This window comes from Physella acuta, unplaced genomic scaffold (assembly GCF_028476545.2).
Source record: "Physella acuta isolate Inbredline_101_S28 unplaced genomic scaffold, ASM2847654v3 ptg000622l, whole genome shotgun sequence".
NCBI lineage: Eukaryota > Metazoa > Mollusca > Gastropoda > Physidae > Physella > Physella acuta.
In genome coordinates, this window is record NW_026732141.1 from 1,060,607 (window position 1) to 1,083,949 (window position 23,343).

General features: G+C 43.8%; 2 protein-coding genes across 2 annotated transcripts; both read right to left on the bottom strand.

Annotated features, from left to right (window-relative positions):
- Positions 1 to 563: 563 nt before the first annotated feature.
- On the bottom strand, positions 564 to 12,951 carry LOC131948094 (globin). Its single transcript, XM_059309605.1, has 5 exons — positions 12,847 to 12,951; positions 10,020 to 10,111; positions 5,563 to 5,664; positions 1,665 to 1,899; positions 564 to 801 (listed from the first exon to the last, which is right to left on the bottom strand). The coding sequence occupies exons 2-5, from the start codon at positions 10,070 to 10,072 to the stop codon at positions 640 to 642; spliced, it is 552 nt and encodes a 183-aa protein (XP_059165588.1). The 5' UTR covers positions 10,073 to 10,111; positions 12,847 to 12,951; the 3' UTR covers positions 564 to 639.
- Positions 12,952 to 15,280: 2,329 nt separating this feature from the next.
- Positions 15,281 to 20,122, bottom strand: LOC131948046 (uncharacterized). Its single transcript, XM_059309512.1, has 4 exons — positions 20,069 to 20,122; positions 19,677 to 19,766; positions 19,083 to 19,320; positions 15,281 to 15,457 (listed from the first exon to the last, which is right to left on the bottom strand). Exons 3-4 carry the CDS (start codon positions 19,296 to 19,298, stop codon positions 15,281 to 15,283), a joined length of 393 nt encoding a protein of 130 aa, XP_059165495.1. The 5' UTR covers positions 19,299 to 19,320; positions 19,677 to 19,766; positions 20,069 to 20,122.
- Positions 20,123 to 23,343: the final 3,221 nt, after the last annotated feature.

A 23,343-nucleotide genomic window follows, 5' to 3' on the forward strand; every position in this document is an offset into this window, starting at 1 on the left:
ACAGCCTAGACTACAGCCCACACCAGCCTAGACTACAGCCCACAACAGCCTAGACTACAGCCCACAACAGCCTAGAGTACAGCCCACAAAAGCCTAGTTACAGCCCACAACAGCCTAGACTACAGCCCACAACAGCCTAGACTACAGCCCACAACAGCCTAGACTATAGCACAGAGCCTAGACTACAGCTCACAACAGCCTAGACTACAGCCCACAACAGTTTAGACTACAGCCCACAACAGCCTAGTTACAGCCCACAACAGCCTAGACTACAGCCCACAGCAGCCTAGACTACAGCACACAACAGCCTAGACTACAGCCCACAACAGCCTAGACTACAGCCCACACCAGCCTAGACTACAGCCCACAACAGCCTAGACTACAGCCCACAACAGCCTAGAGTACAGCCCACAAAAGCCTAGTTACAGCCCACAACAGCCTAGACTACAGCCCACAACAGCCTAGACTACAGCCCACAACAGCCTAGACTATAGCACAGAGCCTAGACTACAGCTCACAACAGCCTAGACTACAGCCCACAACAGCTTAGACTACAGCCCACAACAGCCTAGACTACAGCCCACAGCAGCCTAGACTACAGCACACAACAGCCTAGACTACAGCCCACCACAGCCTAGACTACAGCACACAACAGCACTGTTGGCTAGCGATCATCCCCTCCGACTTCTTGACTTTGGACGAGATGAGATTGGCCAACATTCCCCACGCTTTGACTTCATCATCTACTAGCGCGCGCTTGATCTGTGACGCCATAAATTGTGGGAACTTGGCCTGGAACACCTGGGGAACATTCAACAGGGCTAGTCATAGGATGGAACCAAGGGAACATTCAACAGGGCTAGTCATAGGATGGAACCAAGGGAACATTCAACAGGGCTAGTCATAGGATGGAACCAAGGGAACATTCAACAGGGCTAATACCACAGGGGAACATTCAACAGGGCTAATACCACAGGGGAACATTCAACAGAGCTAGTCATAGGATGGAACCAAGAGAACATTCAACAAAACTATTTACAGGCAGGAACTTAGTGCGAACTTTCAACATCTCTAAACTATAAGGTATAAACATTACATCAAAAAGTTATTTCTAGCTGTTAAGTTACTTCCACCATATATGTCAACGGTACCGTGATCTTCTCTCCACCGAACCCATGTATATGACTCTACTGCACCAAACCACCCCTATCCCATGTAAATGACTTTGCTCCACCAAACCAGCCCCCCCCCCCCATCTAAATGACTTTGCTCCACCGAACACCCCACCATGTAAATGACTTTGCTCCACCAGCCCCCCCCCCCCCCCCCCCCCATCATGTAAATGACTTTGCTCCACCGAACACCCCCTCCCCCATGTATATGACTTTGCTCCACAAAAACAACCCCCCCCACCATGTAAATGACTCTACTCCACTGAACCACCCCCCATGTTATTGACTTTGCTCCACTGAACCACCCCCCATGTAAATGACTTTGCTCCACCGAACACCCCCTATGTACATGACTTTGCTCCACCGAACACCCCCCCCCCCCATGTAAATGACTTTGCTCCACCGAACACCCACCCCCCCATGTATATGACTTTGCTCCACCGAACACCCCCCCCCCCATGTATATGACTTTGCTCCACAGGACCATCTCACGTCGAAGTACTCCGACCCGATCTTTGGCGTGAAGAACAGGTGGGTGATGGCCAGATGGTGTGTCTCCATCTCCAGCTCCACGGGGGTGTCCAGTAGACGGATCATGGAGTCGAACCACTTGGCCACAATACGGCAGTGGTTCCTGAACTCCTTGTTCGCCAACAGCTGTTCCTGTGGCAGGGTCCCGTCAAACTTGGTGAACCTCTTCTTGGCGTTGGGGATAGTCTCAAGCAGCCTGCAACATGGCATGTACACATTCTAGAGTTTGATGCAACATGACATGTACACATTCTAGAGTTTGATGCAACACGGCATGTACACATTCTAAAGTTTGATGCAATACAGCATGTACACATTCTAAAGTTTGATGCAACACGGCATGTACACATTCTAAACTTTGATGCAACACGGCATGTACACATTCTAAAGTTTTATGCAACACGGCATGTACACATTCTAAAGTTTTATGCAACACAGCATGTACACATTCTAAAGTTTGATGCAACACGGCATGTACACATTCTAAAGTTTTATGCAACACAGCATGTACACATTCTAAAGTTTGATGCAACTCATGTACACATTCTAAAGTTTGATGCAACATGGCATGTGCACATTCTAAAATTTGATGCAACACATGTACACATTCTAAAGTTTTATGCAACACAGCATGTACACATTCTAAAGTTTGATGCAACACATGTACACATTCTAAAGTTTGATGCAACACATGTACACATTCTAAAATTTGATGCAACACGGCATGTACACATTCTAAAGTTTGATGCAACACATGTACACATTCTAAAATTTTGATGCAACACGGCATGTACACATTCTAAAGTTTGATGCAACATGGCATGTACACATTTTAAAGTTTTATGCAACACGGCATGTACACATTCTAAAGTTTGATGCAACATGGCATGTACACATTCTAAAGTTTGATACAACACAGCATGTACACATTCTAAAGTTGGATGCTACACGGCAAGTACACTTTCTAATGTTTGATGCAACACAGTATGTACACATTCTAAAGTTTTATGCAACACAGCATGTACACATTCTAAAGTTTGATGCAACACGGCATGTACACATTCTAAAGTTTGATGCAACACAGCTTGTACACATTCTAAAGTTTGATGCAACACGGCATGTACACATTCTAAAGTTTGATGCAACACGGCATGTACACATTCTAATGTTTTATGCAACACAGCATGTACACATTCTAAAGTTTGATGCAACACATGTACACATTATAAAGTTTGATGCAACACGGCATGCACACATTCTAAAGTTTGATGCAACACAGCATGTACACATTCTAAAGTTTGATGCAACACGGCATGCACACATTCTAAAGTTTGATGCAACACAGCATGTACACATTCTGAAGTTTGATGCAACACGGCATGTACACATTCTAAAGTTTTATGCAACACAGCTTGTACACATTCTAAAGTTTGATGCAACACGGCATGTACACATTCTAAAGTTTTATGCAACACGGCATGTACACATTCTAAAGTTTGATGCAACACAGCATGTACACATTCTAAAGTTTGATGCAACACGGCATGTACACATTCTAAAGTTTGATGCAACACGGCATGTACACATTCTAAAGTTTGATGCAACACAGCATGTACACATTCTAAAGTTTGATGCAACACGGCATGTACACATTCTAATGTTTTATGCAACACAGCATGTACACATTCTAAAGTTTGATACAACACAGCATGTACACATTATAAAGTTTGATGCAACACGGCATGCACACATTCTAAAGTTTGATGCAACACAGCATGTACACATTCTAAAGTTTGATGCAACACGGCATGTACACATTCTAAAGTTTTATGCAACACAGCATGTACACATTCTAAAGTTTGATGCAACACGGCATGTACACATTCTAAAGTTTTATGCAACACGGCATGTACACATTCTAAAGTTTGATGCAACACAGCATGTACACATTCTAAAGTTTGATGCAACACGGCATGTACACATTCTAAAGTTTGATGCAACACGGCATGTACACATTCTAAAGTTTGATGCAACACAGCATGTACACATTCTAAAGTTTGATGCAACATGGCATGTGCACATTCTAAAGTTTGATACAACACAGCATGTACACATTCTAAAGTTGGATGCTACACGGCAAGTACACTTTCTAATGTTTGATGCAACACAGTATGTACACATTCTAAAGTTTTATGCAACACAGCATGTACACATTCTAAAGTTTGATGCAACACGGCATGTACACATTCTAAAGTTTGATGCAACACAACATGTACACATTCTAAAGTTTTATGCAACACGGCATGTACACATTCTAAAGTTTGATGCAACACAGCATGTACACATTCTAAAGTTTTATGCAACACAGCATGTACACATTCTAAAGTTTTATGCAACACATGTATACATTCTTTTGTTTGATGCAACACAGCATGTACACATTCTAAAGTTTTATGCAACACAGCATGTACACATTCTAAAGTTTTATGCAACACGGCATGTACACATTCTAAAGTTTGATGCAACACAGCATGTACACATTCTAAAGTTTGATGCAACACGGCATGTACACATTCTAAAGTTTGATGCAACACGGCATGTACACATTCTAAAGTTTGATGCAACACGGCATGTACACATTCTAAAGTTTGATGCAACACAGCATGTACACATTCTAAAGTTTGATGCAACAAACAAGGACTGCTGGGCACAGAATTATATGACTTCACTTCACTAGTTACATGGACTGCTGGGCACAGAATTATATGACTTCACTTCACTAGTTACATGGACTGCTGGGCACAGAATTATATGACTTCACTTCACTAGTTACATGGACTGCTGGGCACAGAATTATATGACTTTACTTTACTAGTTACATGGACTGCTGGGCACAGAATTATATGACTTGACTTCACTAGTTCATGGACGGCTGGGCACAGAATTATATGACTTCACTTCACTAGTTACATGGACTGCTGGGCACAGAATTATATGACTTCACGTCACTAGTTACATGGACTGCTGGGCACAGAATTATATGACTTCACTAGTTACATGGACTGCTGGGCACAGAATTATATGACTTCACTAGTTACATGGACTGCTGGGCACAGAATTATATGACTTCACTTCACTAGTTACATGGACTGCTGGGCACAGAATTATATGACTTCACTAGTTACATGGACTGCTGGGCACATAATTATATGACTTCACTTCACTAGTTACATAGACTGCTGGGCACAGAATTATATGACTTCACTTCACTAGTTACATGGACTGCTGGGCACATAATCATATGACTTCACTTCACTAGTTACATGGACTGCTGGGCACAGAATTATATGACTTCACTAGTTACACGGACTGCTGGGCACAGAATTATATGACTTCACTAGTTACATGGACTGCTGGGCACATAATTATATGACTTCACTTCACTAGTTACATGGACTGCTGGGCACAGAATTATATGACTTCACTTCACTAGTTACATGGACTGCTGGGCACAGAATTATATGACTTCACTTCACTAGTTACATGGACTGCTGGGTACAGAATTATATGACTTAACTTCACTAGTTACATGGACTGCTGGGCACAGAATTATATGACTTCACTTCACTAGTTACATGGACTGCTGGGCACAGAATTATATGACTTGACTTCACTAATTACATGGACTGCTGGGCACAGAATTATATGACTTCACTTCACTAATTACATGGACTGCTGGGCACAGAATTATATGACTTTACTTCACTAGTTACATGGACTGCTGGGCACATAATTATATGACTTCACTTCACTAGTTACATGGACTGCTGGGTCCCAACCCATCAACCTTTGAACTTACCAAAACATAAACTGTACACCAAATTGCTCCTGGGCGGCGTCAACTAACTGTGGCGCCAGGCCGATGTGATCTTGCCAACAGTCTTTCAGTAGCAATCTCTGTCTGTTGGGAGAACCAAATAGGATGTCAAATATTCAAATATCAAAACATGAGAAACCTCAAAGTAAGTCATACATTGACTCATAGCAATATAGGTCTTACTGTAATGTAGTGTATAGGTTATAACCAAAGGTCCTTGTGATGTTTGACCCACCACACCATACAGGGCTGACAGAACGTTACATTTGATTTCCTTAGACAGACGATCTTAGAGTACAGTTTTAAGGCGCCTACCCCAACCTTTCTTCCCCACCTCACAGAAAATCCACTACACTATTTTGTTTAGTGGAAGATGACAGTGAATGTAAACATATATTCTCAGTTTAGAGAAAACCTCTGGTTACATTTCACAAGAAAAAGTTGCACATTTTGTATTGTCATGCCGGCTCAACTAACACCTACCTCAAACATACCGGCTAAACTAACACCCACATACATCCACCTACACTCACCAGCACCCACCAGCACCCACCATCACCCACCTACACCCATCTACCTGCACCCACTTACCTACACCCACCCACCTACACCCACCCACCTACACCCACCCCCCTACACCCACCCCCCTACACCCACCAACACCCACCTACATCCACCCACCTACACCCACCCACCTACACCCACACACCTGCACCCACCCACCTACACCCACCCACCTACACCCACCCACCTGCACCCACCAACACCCACCAACACCCACCCACCTACACCCACCCACCTACACCCACCCACCTACACCCACCCACCTGCACCCACCAACACCCACCAACACCCACCTACACCCACCCACCTGCACCCACCTACACCCACCTGCACCCACCAACACCCACCTACACCCACCCACCTACACCCACCAACACCCACCCACCTACACCTACCTACACCCACCCACCTACACCCACCTACACCCACTCACCTACACCCACCCACCTACACCCACCCCCTACACCCACCAACACCCACCTACACCCACCCACCTACACCCACCAACACCCACCAACACCCACCTACACCCACCCACCAACACCCACCAACACCCACCAACACCCACCTACACCCACCCACCTACACCCACCAACACCCACCAACACCCACCAACACCCACCTACACCCACCTACACCCACCCACCTACACCCACCCACCTACACCCACCCACCTACACCCACCAACACCCACCTACGTTCACCCACCTGCACCCACCTACACCCACCCACCTACACCAACCCACCTACACCCACCCACCTACACCCACCCACCTACACCCACCCACCTACACCCACCTACACCCACCCACCTACACCCACCTACACCCACCTACACCCACCCACCTACACCAACCCACCTACACCCACCCACCTACACCCACCCACCTACACCCACCAACACCCACCAACACCCACCAACACCCACCTACATCCACCCACCTACACCAACCTACACCCACCCACCTACACCCACCCACCTACACCCACCCACCTACACCCACCCCCCTACACCCACCAACACCCACCTACATCCACCCACCTGCACCCACCTACACCCACCCACCTACACCCACCCACCTACACCCACCCACCTGCACCCACCAACACCCACCTACATCCACCCACCTGCACCCACCTACACCCACCCACCTACACCCACCCACCTACACCCACCCACCTGCACCCACCAACACCCACCTACACCCACCCACCTACACCAACCCACCTACACCCACCCACCTACACCCACCCACCTACACCCACCCACCTACACCCACCTACACCCACCCACCTACACCCACCTACACCCACCTACACCCACCCACCTACACCAACCCACCTACACCCACCCACCTACACCCACCCACCTACACCCACCAACACCCACCAACACCCACCTACATCCACCCACCTGCACCCACCAACACCCACCCACCTACACCCACCCACCTACACCCACCAACACCCACCTACACCCACCCACCTACACCTACCCACCTACACCCACTCACCTACACCCACCCACCTACACCCACCCACCTACACCCACCCCCCTACACCCACCAACACCCACCTACATCCACCCACCTGCACCCACCAACACCCACCTACATTCACCCACCTGCACCCACCTACACCCACCAACACCCACCCACCTACACCCACCTACACCCACCTACACCCACCAACACCCACCCACCTACACCCACCTACACCCACCAACACCCACCCACCTACACCAACCTACACCCACCTGCACCCACCTACACCCACCAACACCCACCTGCACCCACCTACACCCACCAACACCCACCCACCTACACCAACCTACACCCACCTACACCCACCTACACCCACCAACACCCACCTACATCCACCCACCTGCTTCAACCTACACCCACCCACCTACACCCACCAACACCCACCTACACCCACCCACCTACACCCACCCACCTACACCCACCCACCCACCTGCACCCACCTACACCCACCAACACCCACCTACACCCACCCACCTGCACCCACCTACACCCACCCACCTACACCCACCCACCTACACCCACCTACACCCACCTACACCCACCTACACCCACCTACACCCACCACCAACACCCACCTACACCCACCCACCTGCACCCACCTACACCCACCCACCTACACCCACCCACTTACACCCACCTACACCCACCTACACCCACCTACACCCACCTACACCCACTTACACCCACTTACACCCACCTACACCCACCTACACCCACCTACACCACCCTACACCCACTTACACCCACTTACACCCACCTACACCCACCTACACCCACCTACACCCACCAACACCCACCCACCTACACCAACCTACACCCACCTGCACCCACCTACACCCACCAACACCCACCTGCACCCACCTACACCCACCAACACCCACCCACCTACACCAACCTACACCCACCTACACCCACCTACACCCACCAACACCCACCTACATCCACCCACCTGCACCAACCTACACCCACCCACCTACACCCACCTACACCCACCAACACCCACCTACACCCACCCACCTACACCCACCCACCTACACCCACCCACCCACCTGCACCCACCTACACCCACCAACACCCACCTACACCCACCCACCTGCACCCACCTACACCCACCCACCTACACCCACCCACTTACACCCACCTACACCCACCTACACCCACCTACACCCACCCACCTACACCCACCTACACCCACCTACACCCACCTACACCCACCACCAACACCCACCTACACCCACCCACCTGCACCCACCTACACCCACCCACCTACACCCACCCACTTACACCCACCTACACCCACCTACACCCACCTACACCCACCTACACCCACTTACACCCACTTACACCCACCTACACCCACCTACACCCACCTACACCACCCTACACCCACTTACACCCACTTACACCCACCTACACCCACCTACACCCACCTACACCCACCTACACCACCCTACACCCACTTACACCCACTTACACCCACCTACGCCCACCTACACCCACCAACACCCACCTACATTCACCCACCTGCACCCACCTACACCCACCCACCTACACCCACCCACCTACACCCACTTACACCCACCTACACCCACCTACACCCACCCACCTACACCCACCAACACCCACCTACACCCACCCACCTACACCCACCCACCTACACCCACTTACACCCACCTACACCCACCCACCTACACCCACCCACCTACACCCACCCACCTGCACCCACCTACACCCACCTACACCCACCTACACCCACCTACACCCACCTACACCCACCAACACCCACCTACATTCACCCACCTGCACCCACCTACACCCACCCACCTACACCCACCCACCTGCACCCACCTACACCCACCTACACCCACCTACACCCACCTACACCCACCTACACCCACCTACACCTACCTACATTCACCCACCTGCACCCACTTACACCCACCTACACCCACCTACACCCACCTACACCCACCTACACCAACCTACACCCACCTACACCCACCTACACCCACCTACACCTACCTACATTCACCCACCTGCACCCACTTACACCCACCTACACCCACCTACACCCACCTACACCCACCTACACCCACCTACACCCACCTACACCCACCTACACCCACCAACACCCACCCACCTACACCCACCCACCTACACCCACCTACACCCACCTACACCCACCTACACCCAGCTACACCCACCTACACCCACCTGCACCCACCTACACCCACCTACACCCACCCACCTACACCCACCTACACCCACCTACACCCACCAACACCCACCAACTCCCACCCACCACAGACATGCCGACTTGTGGGTTCTCACCTCTCCGTCATGCCAGTGAAGATACAAATCTCCCCGTTGGTCGAGGTGTCCATTTTGCTGGGCTGTGTCTAGTTCTTATTGACTCAGATCTCCTATACATACACAATTTAATATCCTACATACAACATACACAATTACATATCCTACATACAACATACACAATTTCATCTCCTACATACAACATACATAATTTTATATCCTACATACAACATACACAATTTTATATCCTACATACAACATACACAATTTCATCTCCTACATACAACATACACAATTTGATCTCCCACTTACAACATACATACTTTGATCTCCTACATAAAACATTTACACTTTGATCTTCTTCATATAACATACACAATTTCATCTCCTACATACAATATAGTTTTATCTTCTACGCTAAAAAATACACATTTTAATGATGTATTTTCAAACACATAAGAAATACATTTTTATTTTATTTTCACTACATTAGAATCGCCAAATATTTCAATACAAAATGTTATTTTAACAAGTTGACCGTTACTTTGACATCCCGCGAATAAAGACATTGTGACATCTGAAATCTTGTCCAACTTGTTGGTTAACAACCCATTAGATGTCAACTTGTTGGTTAAAAAACCCATTAGATGTCAACTTGTTGGTTAACAAACCCATTAGATGTCAACTTGTTTGTTAACAAACCCATTAGATGTCGATTTGTTGGTTAACAAACCCATTAGATGTCAAGTTGTTGGTTAACAAACCCATTAGATGTCAAGTTGGTGTTTGTCCTGGACTAACCAGACACGATACTCTTGGTTTCGATATATCATAACCATAACCTGAGGTTGGCTCTAAATATAAACCCTAAACCAGAGTCAGGGGGTAGTTTATGGCCAAAGTTTGAGTCCATTGCGGTCTACAAAATCATAAATCTAAACCCGAACTAAACTAGTATTAACTCTAACCCTTACCAACCCAGGTAGTATTAACTCTAACCCTTACCAACCCAGGTAGTATTAACTCTAACCCTTACCAACCCGGGTAGTATGAACTCTAACCCTTACCAACCCAGGTAGTATTAACTCTTACCCTTACCAACCCGGGTAGTATTAACTCTAACCCTTACCAACCCGGGTAGTATTAATTCTAACCCTTACCAACCCGAGTAGTATTAACTCTTACCCTTACCAACCCGGGTAGTATTAACTCTAACCCTTACCAACCCAGGTAGTATTAACTCGAACCCTTACCAACCCGGGTAGTATTAACTCACTCTAACCCTTACCAACCCAGGTAGTATTAACTCTAACCCTTACCAACCCGGGTAGTATTAACTCTAACCCTTACCAACCCAGGTAGTATTAACTCTAACCCTTACCAACCCGGGTAGTATGAACTCTAACCCTTACCAACCCAGGTAGTATTAACTCTTACCCTTACCAACCCGGGTAGTATTAACTCTAACCCTTACCAACCCGGGTAGTATTAACTCTAACCCTTACCAACCCGGGTAGTATTAATTCTAACCCTTACCAACCCGAGTAGTATTAACTCTTACCCTTACCAACCCGGGTAGTATTAACTCTAACCCTTACCAACCCGGGTAGTATTAACTCTAACCCTTACCAACCCAGGTAGTATTAACTCTTACCCTTACCAACCCGGGTAGTATTAACTCTAACCCTTACCAACCCGGGTAGTATTAACTCTAACCCTTACCAACCCGGGTAGTATTAATTCTAACCCTTACCAACCCGAGTAGTATTAACTCTTACCCTTACCAACCCGGGTAGTATTAACTCTAACCCTTACCAACCCGGGTAGTATTTACTCTAACCCTTACCAACCCAGGTAGTATTAACTCTAACCCTTACCAACCCAGGTAGTATTAACTCTAACCCTTACCAACCCGGGTAGTATTAACTCTAACCCTTACCAACCCGAGTAGTATTAACTCTAACCCTTACCAACCCAGGTAGTATTAACTCTAACCCTTACCAACCCAGGTAGTATTAACTCGAACCCTTACCAACCCGGGTAGTATTAACTCTAACCCTTACCAACCCGAGTAGTATTAACTCTAACCCTTACCAACCCGGGTAGTATTAACTCTAACCCTTACCAACCCAGGTAGTATTAACTCTAACCCTTACCAACCCGGGTAGTATTAACTCTTACCCTTACCAACCCGGGTAGTATTAACTCTAACCCTTACCAACCCGGGTAGTATTAACTCTAACCCTTACCAACCCAGGTAGTATTAACTCTAACCCTTACCAACCCAGGTAGTATTAACTCTAACCCTTACCAACCCAGGTAGTATTAACTCGAACCCTTACCAACCCGGGTAGTATTAACTCTAACCCTTACCAAGCCGGGTAGTATTAACTCTAACCCTTACCAACCCAGGTAGTATTAACTCTAACCCTTACCAACCCAGGTAGTATTTACTCTAACCCTTACCAACCCAGGTAGTATTAACTCTAACCCTTACCAACCCGGGTAGTATGAACTCTAACCCTTACCAACCCGGGTAGTATTAACTCTTACCCTTACCAACCCGGGTAGTATTAACTCTAACCCTTACCAACCCGGGTAGTATTAACTCTAACCCTTACCAACCCGGGTAGTATTAACTCTAACCCTTACCAACCCGGGTAGTATTAACTCTAACCCTTACCAACCCGGGTAGTATTAACTCTAACCCTTACCAACCCGGGTAGTATTAACTCTAACCCTTACCAACCCGGGTAGTATTAACTCTAACCCTTACCAACCCGGGTAGTATTAACAGGTAGTATTAACCGTTGCGCAGACAGTATGAACTCAAATTGTCAACACTAACCAAGTATCGTCGATTGTCAATGACTGTAGTTGAGCTCATTGAGTTCCTTGATTAGACCACTGAGACAATGGTCTCTCTCACTCTCTGTTGACGCTTCCTGTTCCACACCGGTTCTAGACGGTGCTGCTTTCATTTGTCTGATGGCAAGATTTTGGTGCAAAGTGTATTCTTGTAATTAATGAAATCATTATTTAATTAGCACCACACTGGATCTATAGTAACATTATAAACACCGACTACATTCCATCATACAGCAGTAACAATCATAGGCTTCTGTATCGTAGTAGAAACTTTGTAAACTGAAACAATTTTATTGCTTTTATTCTACAGTGGAATGTATACATTGTTTTAGATAGGCCGGTAGTTAGAGACCTGGGACCCATCACTACTTTTGTAGGGCTTTGGGGTCCATCCCTACATTTATCGGGACCTAAGGCCCATCCCTACATTTATCGGGACCTAAGGCCTATCCTTACATTTATGGGGACTTAAGGCCCAACCCTACATCTCTATGCCCCTGGGACTCAGCAAGAAACATCTGGACATCCCAGATTAGTTTGCACGTGTGTAGCAGAATGATGAAATACATCCCCACGGTGTTCAGGGCAGGGTGGCACTTGTAGAATCATCCCCCACCCCCTTTTACACAGAGAAAATCAAGATACAATCTCATTAGCCAAGACTCAGACAAGACCGCCCTCCCCTCATCACAACAAAGCTGACCCCCCACCTCCCATCTCTGCCGCCCCCCCCCACACACATAGATAATGAAACAAAAATACAAGTTTCATGTGAGGTGGAGTTTATTCAATCGGTAGTGGTCACTTCATATTGTAGCCTAACAGTATTCAGTACACCAATGGAACTTAAAATATAAAAAACAACAAAATAAGTTTTTGTCATTGTAATAGCAGGCATCAAACTACGCAGATCAACAAGGGCATCAATATATGGGCACCAATATATGGTCACCAATATATGGTCACCAATATATGGTCACCAATATAAGTCACCAATAAATGGTCAATAATGAATGGTCACCAATAAATGGTCACCAATATAAGTCACCAATAAATGGTCAATAATGTATGGTCACCAATATATGGTCACCAATATAAGTCACCAATAAATGGTCAATAATGTATGGTCACCAATATATGGTCACCAATATATGTCACCAATAAATGGTCACGAATGTATGGTCACCAATCGGTGATGACGTCACTATGTCCTCTTCGTAGGTGGTCACCTTGTGATGAGGCTTTCAGGTATCAGCAAGAGGCGCTGTCCAGGCGGTCTTAAGTGTCAATGTACACAATGTCCTGTGTCACTGTACACAATGTCCTGTGTCACTGTACACAATGTCAGATGTCAATGTACACAATGTCCTATGTCACTGTACACAATATCCTGTGTCACTGTACACAATGTCCTGTGTCACTGTACACAATGTCCTGTGTCACTGTACACAATGTGCCGTGTCACTGTACACAATGCCCTGTGTCACTGTACACAATGTCCTGTGTCACTGTACACAATGTCCTGTGTCACTGTACACAATGTCTTGTGTCACTGTACACAATGTCCTGTGTCACTGTACACAATGTCCTGTGTCACTGTACACAATGTCCTGTGTCACTGTACACAATGTCCTGTGTCACTGTACACAATGTTCTGTGTCACTGTACACAATGTCCTGTGTCACTGTACACAATGTCCTGTGTCACTGTACACAATGTCCTGTGTCACTGTACACAATGTCCTGTGTCACTGTACACAATGTCCTGTGTCACTGTACACAATATCCTGTGTCACTGTACACAATGTCCTGTGTCACTGTACACAATGTTCTGTGTCACTGTACACAATGTCATGTGTCACTGTACACAATTTCCTGTGTCACTGTACACAATGTCCTGTGTCACTGTACACAATGTCCTGTGTCACGTGTCACTATACACAATGTCCTGTGTCACTGTACACAATTTCCTGTGTCACTGTACACAATGTCCTGTGTCACTGTACACAATGTCCTGTGTCACTGTACACAATGTCCTGTGTCACTGTACACAATGTCTTGTGTCACTGTACACAATGTCCTGTGTCACTGTACACAATGTCCTGTGTCACTGTACACAATGTCCTGTCTCACTGAACACAATGTCCTGTGTCACTGTACACAATGTGCCGTGTCACTGTACACAATGCCCTGTGTCACTGTACACAATGTCCTGTGTCACTGTACACAATGTCCTGTGTCACTGTACACAATGTCTTGTGTCACTGTACACAATGTCCTGTGTCACTGTACACAATGTCCTGTGTCACTGTACACAATGTCCTGTCTCACTGAACACAATGTCCTATGTCACTGTACACAATGTGCCGTGTCACTGTACACAATGCCCTGTGTCACTGTACACAATGTCATGTGTCACTGTACACAACAACATCCTCTCTTCTTCTGCCCCCTCTGGCAGACGCGCTGCTCCCCCTCATGAATCAGGTCACAGAACTTGTTCACCAAAACCTGCCAGATCCGGATTCTCTCGTCATCGCCCTGGGCTTTAAATCTCTCTTGTAAGAAAACATGGAATTCTCGCCGGAAGTGCTGTGTGGGATGTCAGATGACGTTAGTGTGGTTTGTGTGAGTGGATTTAATGTGGGGGTGTGAGGGACTGTGTGGGACGTCAGTTGGCGTTGTGTGGTTTGTGTGAGTGGATTTAATGTGGGGTGTGAGGGAATGTGTGGGACGTCAGTTGGCGTTGTGTGGTTTGTGTGAGTGGATTTAATGTGGGGTGTGAGAGAATGTGTGGGACGTCAGTTGGCGTTGTGTGGTTTGTGTGAGTGGATTTAATGTGGGGTGTGAGGGAATGTGTGGGACGCAGTAGCGTACGCAGGGGGGGGGGGGGGGGAACAGGGGGAGCGGCCGCTCCCCCTCTGGCCATTTTCAGCAAAGTGGCGCCTTTTTAGAAACTTTTTAAACTCAAAGTTTTAAACAATGATATTTGTTAAAAAATATTTTTGGTCGGCACAGCTATGTAAATCACATGATTTCTTTTCATTCAGCAATTAAGCATTATTGTACTAGTCTAGTAGTGACTACGTTTACAACACGTATTAACAGCTGCATCAGTTTGCCATTCTAAAAATAACCATTACGATGCATTGCAATGTTTAAAAAACCTCTACGGTAGTACCACTTGGCAAGAGGGGTGTTAAGTGTAAGGCAACTGCATAATGTATTTGCTTACGAATAATTGAATTAGAAAATGTTATACATAAAACTTCACACATAATTACTTTATATATACAGTTTGAATCGTGTGATGAATTTTTTAAAAATTACAATACAGAAACAAATACAATTGATGTGGCACCTCTATTTAAATTTACTTATGAGCAAACTGCGTAGTGGTGGGGAAATTTTGACAAGGTCAACCACGTCATCACGATGAAGTAGTAGTATTCTTACAGTTTGGGCGATAGTGATTACGATTACAAATTATATGAAACAGTTACAACCCCCCTCCCCCATGGACCCCTCTGTAAAAAAAAAAGTATTGTCATAATACCACTGCTACGTATTCAAATCTATTTCTGTAATATATATTTGTGTAATATATATTTGTGTAATATATATGTATGTTTAGAACAGTCATCTAAAAACTGACGCTATGTTCACTCTGAGTTGGTTATCTCCCCCCCCCCCCCCCCACACACACACACCTCACCACCACAATTGTGTAGAGCGACATTAATGTCACACCTAGGTATACACTGGGTTGGATAATTGACCTAAAGTGACCGGACAGTGGTGAATGAAGTTGAACCCACCCCCCCCCCCCCAACCCACCCCGAACTGATCTGTTAAGTACATGTAGAAAAACGCGTAATGATCTACTAAAGTACCATGCCGCCAGAAAATTAGCTTTTTAAACGTAAAACTCTGTGAATATTGTTTTTGCAATTACCAGTAAAAAAGTGTGTGATCAATACAGTGATCTAACCCATACCTATCACTTTGTTAAAAATGATCTTTAAAGAACACAAATAAGCAGTAGTTAATTAAAAACATATGATCTGAACCAAAAGACCAATATTTAGTTAAATGAAGACTATTATTCCGAATGTGTGTCTATTATATCGAAAAGCGTGTTTTTATACCAACTCTGATTTTAAAAACTTTCATTATGCTGTAATACTTTAGCATTTATGATGACGATATATTAAATTATGATCATAGACAAAAACATTTTGTAAACAAGAATAGTGTTAAACAATTTCATTATATTCTAAAGTAGTTATTTATTTGTTTTGACATTTATAATTAAATGTGTAGATATATACATATTTATATTAAGAGAGTGATTATTTCCCCTATTTCACTTGTCTAAAATAATTTCCCAGGAATTATTATGTAAGAAATTTGTTTACAAGAATTACAAAACAGATTGTGTTACGTTCATTGTTTTTGGTTGTAGTATATATATATATATATATATATATATATATATATATATATATATATATATATATATATATATATATATATATATATAATACACGTATATAGAACGTGTTAAAAATTCGGCGCCTTTTTATGCTCTTTTCGCTCCCCCTACAACGAAAACCTGGATACGCCTCTGGTGGGACGTCAGATTACGTTAGTGTGGTTTGTGGTGGGACTGTGTGGGACGTTAAAAAAATGAAATATATGTATCTAATATATAAAGCTCAATTCTGTATGTAAAATGTTTGTCGTGGATACTTCCATGGATTTAAGTGTTAGATTATTATAGTACTCACGGTCTAAATTTATGAGTTAAAAAAAGTAATACTGAAAGTTTTGGGAAATAATTTTCATTTTTCAAACTGACAGTAATAATTGTCGGCATGTTCATTCAACACAATTTAAAAAAAAATATAATCTTTTACAAAAATTCTAATTATGTCTGAAAATTATTTATATTTAGTCCTTTAGCACTTACTTGCCTTTGATAAATTAGGAAAACACAATTACTTCCCTATATAAAACATTGCATTTGTGGAAGAGAATTTACTTTTTATTACTTTGTTTTGGTGTTGGGAAAAAAAAGGAATTTTACGGATAAGCTTGGAGTATTATAATTGTTCATTTGCTTTGGTTTTTCACGTACGTTCGTTTAAGTGAGTACAAAAGACTATGAATAAGTTGGGGTACTATAGTCGTTTATTAAGCTGAAACAGGCGATTCTGCCGCGGGCTAGACTGAGCACTTTGCGTTTATGTTCCCGTTTGTGTTTTCTTTGTGTTTAGGTTGGGTTTGCGTTAGTTGTTGCGTTTTGATTTGGTTCGTTTTTGTTCTTTCTTTTTTCGTTTTCGTTTGTGTTTTTTTTTAGTTTGTGTTTGTATTTGTGTTTGTGGTTGGTTTTGCGTTTGGATTTGGTTTGTTTTCGTTTGCTTTTTCGTTTTTTTTTCTTTGTGTTCGTATTGGTGTTTGTGGTTGTGGTTGGGTTTGTTGTTAGGTTTTTGTTTTCGTTTGCTTTTTGGTTTGTTTTTTCTTTGCGTTTGAATTGGTGTTTGTGGTTGTGGTTGGGTTTGTTGTTAGGTTTTTGTTTTCGTTTGTATTTGTAATTGTGTTAGCGTTATGTTTGCGTTTTATTGTTTTGGTTTTGGTTGGTTGTGGTTTGGGTGGGCAATGCCGGGTTTATGATGATTACTAAACACACAGGTAATGGTCTTTAACAGAAAGGTTTTTCACAGAAGCCAGAGCAGGGCCTGGCCGGGACGGCTAGTATATATATATATATATATATATATATATATATATATATATATATATATATATATATATATATATATATATATATATATAAGAATGGATTGAAGGACAACAACTAATTATGCAATTTCTCTTTAAAAGAAACATAAAAATCGTTTTAATAACAAACTTTTATGTAATTAATGTCAGATTGCATTGTCTTCAAGTCTAGACGCGCGTGCCAACTTTGTAACGAATCTGTCGGTTACAAGTGCTCGAAATTATGCTCGAGATTTACGATCTATGACGACAGACAGAGAGAGCAAGTTAAATAAAAGGTTGTAAAAAGACCCCATTCTTCAACTTGAAAAAACGAAGACAAAGTTGCTCTAGAGATGATTTACTATAAGACTCTGGGAAGGACTGACATACTACATAGCGGCTTATATATATATATAAGGAGTACTAAGGGAGTCTCTGTGTTGAATCATACCTTGAAGTATTGGTCCCCGATTGGCGGCTTACTGTCAGTGTGGATGTGGATGAGATAGTTCATCTCCCTCTCCAACTGCTCGGGGTCGAGTGAAGCATGGACCAGCCTCTCCAGGCCACCGATCAACTTGAAGGAGTGGGACAGGAACATCTTGTCTCGTACGAGCAGAGAACGGTGGGATGATATGGGGATCTTGTTGGACAAGCGTTGTTGCATGTTGGGGATGTTGTCGAACAACCTAGGGAGGACGGGATGACTGGATGACTTGATGACAGGATGGCTGGATGACTGGATGACTGGCTGACGGGAGGACGGGATGACTGGATGGCTGGATGACTGGAGGACCGTATGACTGGATGACGGTCATTGCCAAATTGGATGGGGATAACAACAACTTGGGGCACATGATCTGAGCACAGATAATATGATCTTTTTAGACTCAGATAGACTCAGACTCACACTCAGAATCAGATTCAGACTTAGACTTAGACTCAGACAGACTCAGACATTTAGACTTAGACTAAGACTTACTCAAACTTAGACCCAGACAGACAGACTCAGACAGACTCAGACTTAGCCTAGGGTTGAACCTACCACAGGACCAATCTTGTAGCTGTCTCAGCACGTCGACTGTTGTCTTCACCCACCAGCTCCAACCAGCTGGAGTTGAGGATGTCTAGCTCCCTGCCGACAACATACAGGAGCAGGTTTTAACTCAGTCACGTTTTAGCTCAGGTTGCTTGTCAAACCTAGTTATGACTTTTGAAACAGTTATGACTTTAGTAACGTAGTTATGACTTGTAAAATCTAATTATGACTTATGAACCGTAGTAATGACTTGTGAAACGTAGTGTCGACGTGTGAAACATAATTGTGACTTGTGAAACCTAATTATGACTTGTGAAACCTAATTATGATGACTTCAATAAAAAAGTGTTATGAGTACTGAGTAAATTATTTTGATGAATGTGGGGGGTTCGACTAACCAGTTCTTGAGTCCAGTGAAGGTGCAGAATTCCGGATGGTCCACATTGCTGTCAGTCTGGTGACTTGTAAAACATAGTTATGACTTGTGTAACGTTGTTATGACTTGTGTAACGTAGTTATGACTTGTAAAATTTAATTAAGACTTTTGAAATCTAGTAATGACTTAGTTATTGCTAGTGAAACATAGTTATGACTTTTGAAACCTAGTCTATATACTACTAAAAATCAAGTTTGTTTACATGTTTGAATATTTATTTGTCTGATTGACTATTGTAAATGGTTCTACTCTATGTGGAGAGCTGTAAAATAGTATGTAGGTAGAGAATACTTTTTGTTTTCAGACAGACTGTTAATCACAAATTTATTTAAAGACGTTAATTAATTTATTGATTTATTCATAGGTAGATTAACCACATTAATTTTAAAGCTTTAGAACAATGGATTAACTTTGACTTAATAGTGATGTTTGATAACTCATTTTTTGTTTGTTTGTTTTTCTGATTTGTTATTGGGGAAAATCTGCATTATGTGTGGAGCTGTAAAATAGGATTTTGGGTGGTAAATATTGTTACTTCTTAAACACACTGTTAATTACAAACTAATTTAAAGCCGTTAATTAATTTATTGATATATTCATAGGTGGATTAACCACATTAATTATAAAAGTTTAGAACAATGACTTTAGTAATAGTGAATGGATATTTTTTCCTATTACAACAATGTTTTCAATAATTTTTTAGCGCAATTTCCATACTGGCAATTGCGTTTAATAATGCGTCATTTCTGTATGGATGGATGTGTGGATGTGTGTCCGCAGCTTTAAGTCGTATCTCCTCCTCAACGAAGCAATAGTTCCAAAAGTTCCAAAAGTAAATATGTTAAGCAAGTTCCGAGGATGATTGTGGGCAAAAAAAAATCCCGGAATTCCTTCCTGGATTTCCCGGAAAAGCCAAAAAACCTCGAAAACATGCAGTTTTTTTGCCCATATCTCGGCAACCAGACCACTTAGCGACTTGAAACATTTAATAATCGATTCCTGCCATAATTTAGAAGAATATTGCCGAAGAAAGTTTTCAAAAATATCCTTTCGTTCGGTCACAAAAAATTAATTAAATTTTTTAAAACTGAGCATCGTGTAGGCCTAGGATGATATTTTTAATTTAAACTGAGCATCGTGTAGGTTTTTAGCGCAAAAAATATCCTTTCGTTCGGTCACAAAAAAATTAAAAATTGTTATGGATAACATAAGGAAATTGCGCTTAAATTGTCACTAGACTTTTTATTAACTTGTCTTAAGGCCTCTATGTGAATGATAAGGTTGACTATCAGGAACTCGCGGGGCACAGGGCAGGTGAAGTAGAGTTCACCTGTTTCTATGTTCTCAGCATATGAAGTAATAGTGTGGTCAGAGCCATGCTCGGCCGGAATCGTTTTTTAAAAAATACAAACATGTCTGAGACTTGGAGGGGCACTGGGCAGGTGAAGTAGAGTTTAGTAGAGTTTTTAAAATAAAAGAAGCGTCTTTTTGAATGTGGGGTCGGGTTATTTTGGGATGAAAAGTGCTGGCAGACGTGATGTCATATATGGATGACCCCCCCCCCCCCCCCCACCCCGAAACCCACAGTTATCTAACTAGATAACGGGTAGTCTAGTGACTTATAAAACGTAGTTATGACTTGTGAAACGTAGTGTCGACGTGTGAAACATAATTCTGACTTGTAAAACCTAGGTCTAAGTATGATGACTTCAATCAAAAAAGTGTTATGAGTACTGAGTACATTATTTTAAAGAATGCGGGGGTCGGTGGGGGGGGGGGGGGAGTTCGACTGACCAGTTCGTGAGTCCAGTGAAGGTGCAGAATTCCGGATGGTCCACATTGCTGTCAGTCTGGTGACTTGTAAAACATAGTTATGACTTGTGTAACGTAGTTATGACTTGTGTAACGTAGTTATGACTTGTAAAATTTAATTATGACTTTTGAAATCTAGAAATATATCTATATATATAAAAAGCACTGTATGTTTGTGTGTGTGTCCTTTATGCATTACTACACCTCTCATAACATCGCCGTGAAACTTTGGGAAGTTGTTGAGAATATTCCTGGGAAGGTTTCTGCGAAAAAAATATTTCAAATTCGCAGGGGTGGCGCCCCGACAGGGCGCGATTTGTTTTTTTCTATATACGGTATATAAAATAAAAGTCGATTTTGGTTTGGCATCGTTCATCCGATAGCCATGAGACTTTGGGGAGTTCATTATACCACTCTAGGGAAGGGTTCTGTAAAAAAAAAATTTAATTTCGCAAGGGCGGCGCCACGGGAGGGTCCGATTTTTCTCTATACGGTATATAAAAATAATAAAAGTGAATTGCAGTGACACCGTTCATCCGGTAGGCATGAAACTTTGAGGAGTTCATCATAAAACTCTAGGGAAGGGTTCTGTAAAAAATCAATTTTAATTTCGCAAGGGCGGCGCCACGGGGGGGGGGGGGGGGTGCTATTTTTCTCTATATACGGTATATTTTTAAAAAATAGTCATTTTGGTGTGACACCGTTATCCGATGGCCATGAGACTTTGGGGGAGTTGATTAGAACATCTTTCTAAAACATTTCGTCATACTTTCTTCTATCCCCGCGGCAACGCGCGGGGGACGGGTACGCTAGTGACTTATGAAACGTAGTTATGACTTGTGAAACGTAGTGTCGACGTGTGAAACCTAATTCTGACTTGTGAAACCTAGGTCTAAGTATGATGACTTCAATCAAAAAGTGTTATGAGTACTGAGTACATTATTTTAAAGAATGCGGGGGGGGGGGGTGAGATTCCACTGACCAGTTCGTGAGTTCAGTGAAGGTGCAGAATTCCGGATGGTCCACATTGCTGTCAGTCGACATGCCGGAGCTGCAATTTCCGAGGCTCGAACTCAAGCAAACAGGAACACACCAAGCAGGATAGGATCCACAATGCTAAGTCTCTTAGAATTTAAAGGCGCTTTTTTTTTTCGTGAGGATAGCATCCACTCTGTGACCCCCAACAAAACACCTGTAGCTGGCGATATACTTAGGCTACCTGTAGCTGGCGATATACTTAGGCTACCTGTAGCTGGCGATATACTTAGGCTACCTGTAGCTGGCGATATACTTAAGCTACCTGTAGCTGGCGATATACTTAGGCTACCTGTAGCTGGCGATATACTTAGACTACCTGTAGCTGGCGATATACTTAGGCTACCTGTAGCTGGAGATATACTTAGGCTACCTGTAGCTGGCGATATA

What these genes read in the sequence shown, in the direction of transcription:
- LOC131948046 (XM_059309512.1), bottom strand. Translation starts at nt 19,298, where the DNA reads ATGCAACAACGCTTGTCCAACAAGATCCCCATATCATCCCACCGTTCT. An exon ending in TCGGGGACCAATACTTCAAG is followed by an intron (nt 15,458 to 19,082) that starts GTATGATTCAAC and finishes CATCCCACACAG; the next exon opens with CACTTCCGGCGAGAATTCCA.
- LOC131948094 (XM_059309605.1), bottom strand. Translation starts at nt 10,072, where the DNA reads ATGGACACCTCGACCAACGGGGAGATTTGTATCTTCACTGGCATGACG. An exon ending in TTCACTGGCATGACGGAGAG is followed by an intron (nt 5,665 to 10,019) that starts GTGAGAACCCAC and finishes TTCTCCCAACAG; the next exon opens with ACAGAGATTGCTACTGAAAG. An exon ending in TCGGGTCGGAGTACTTCGAC is followed by an intron (nt 802 to 1,664) that starts GTGAGATGGTCC and finishes AATGTTCCCCAG; the next exon opens with GTGTTCCAGGCCAAGTTCCC.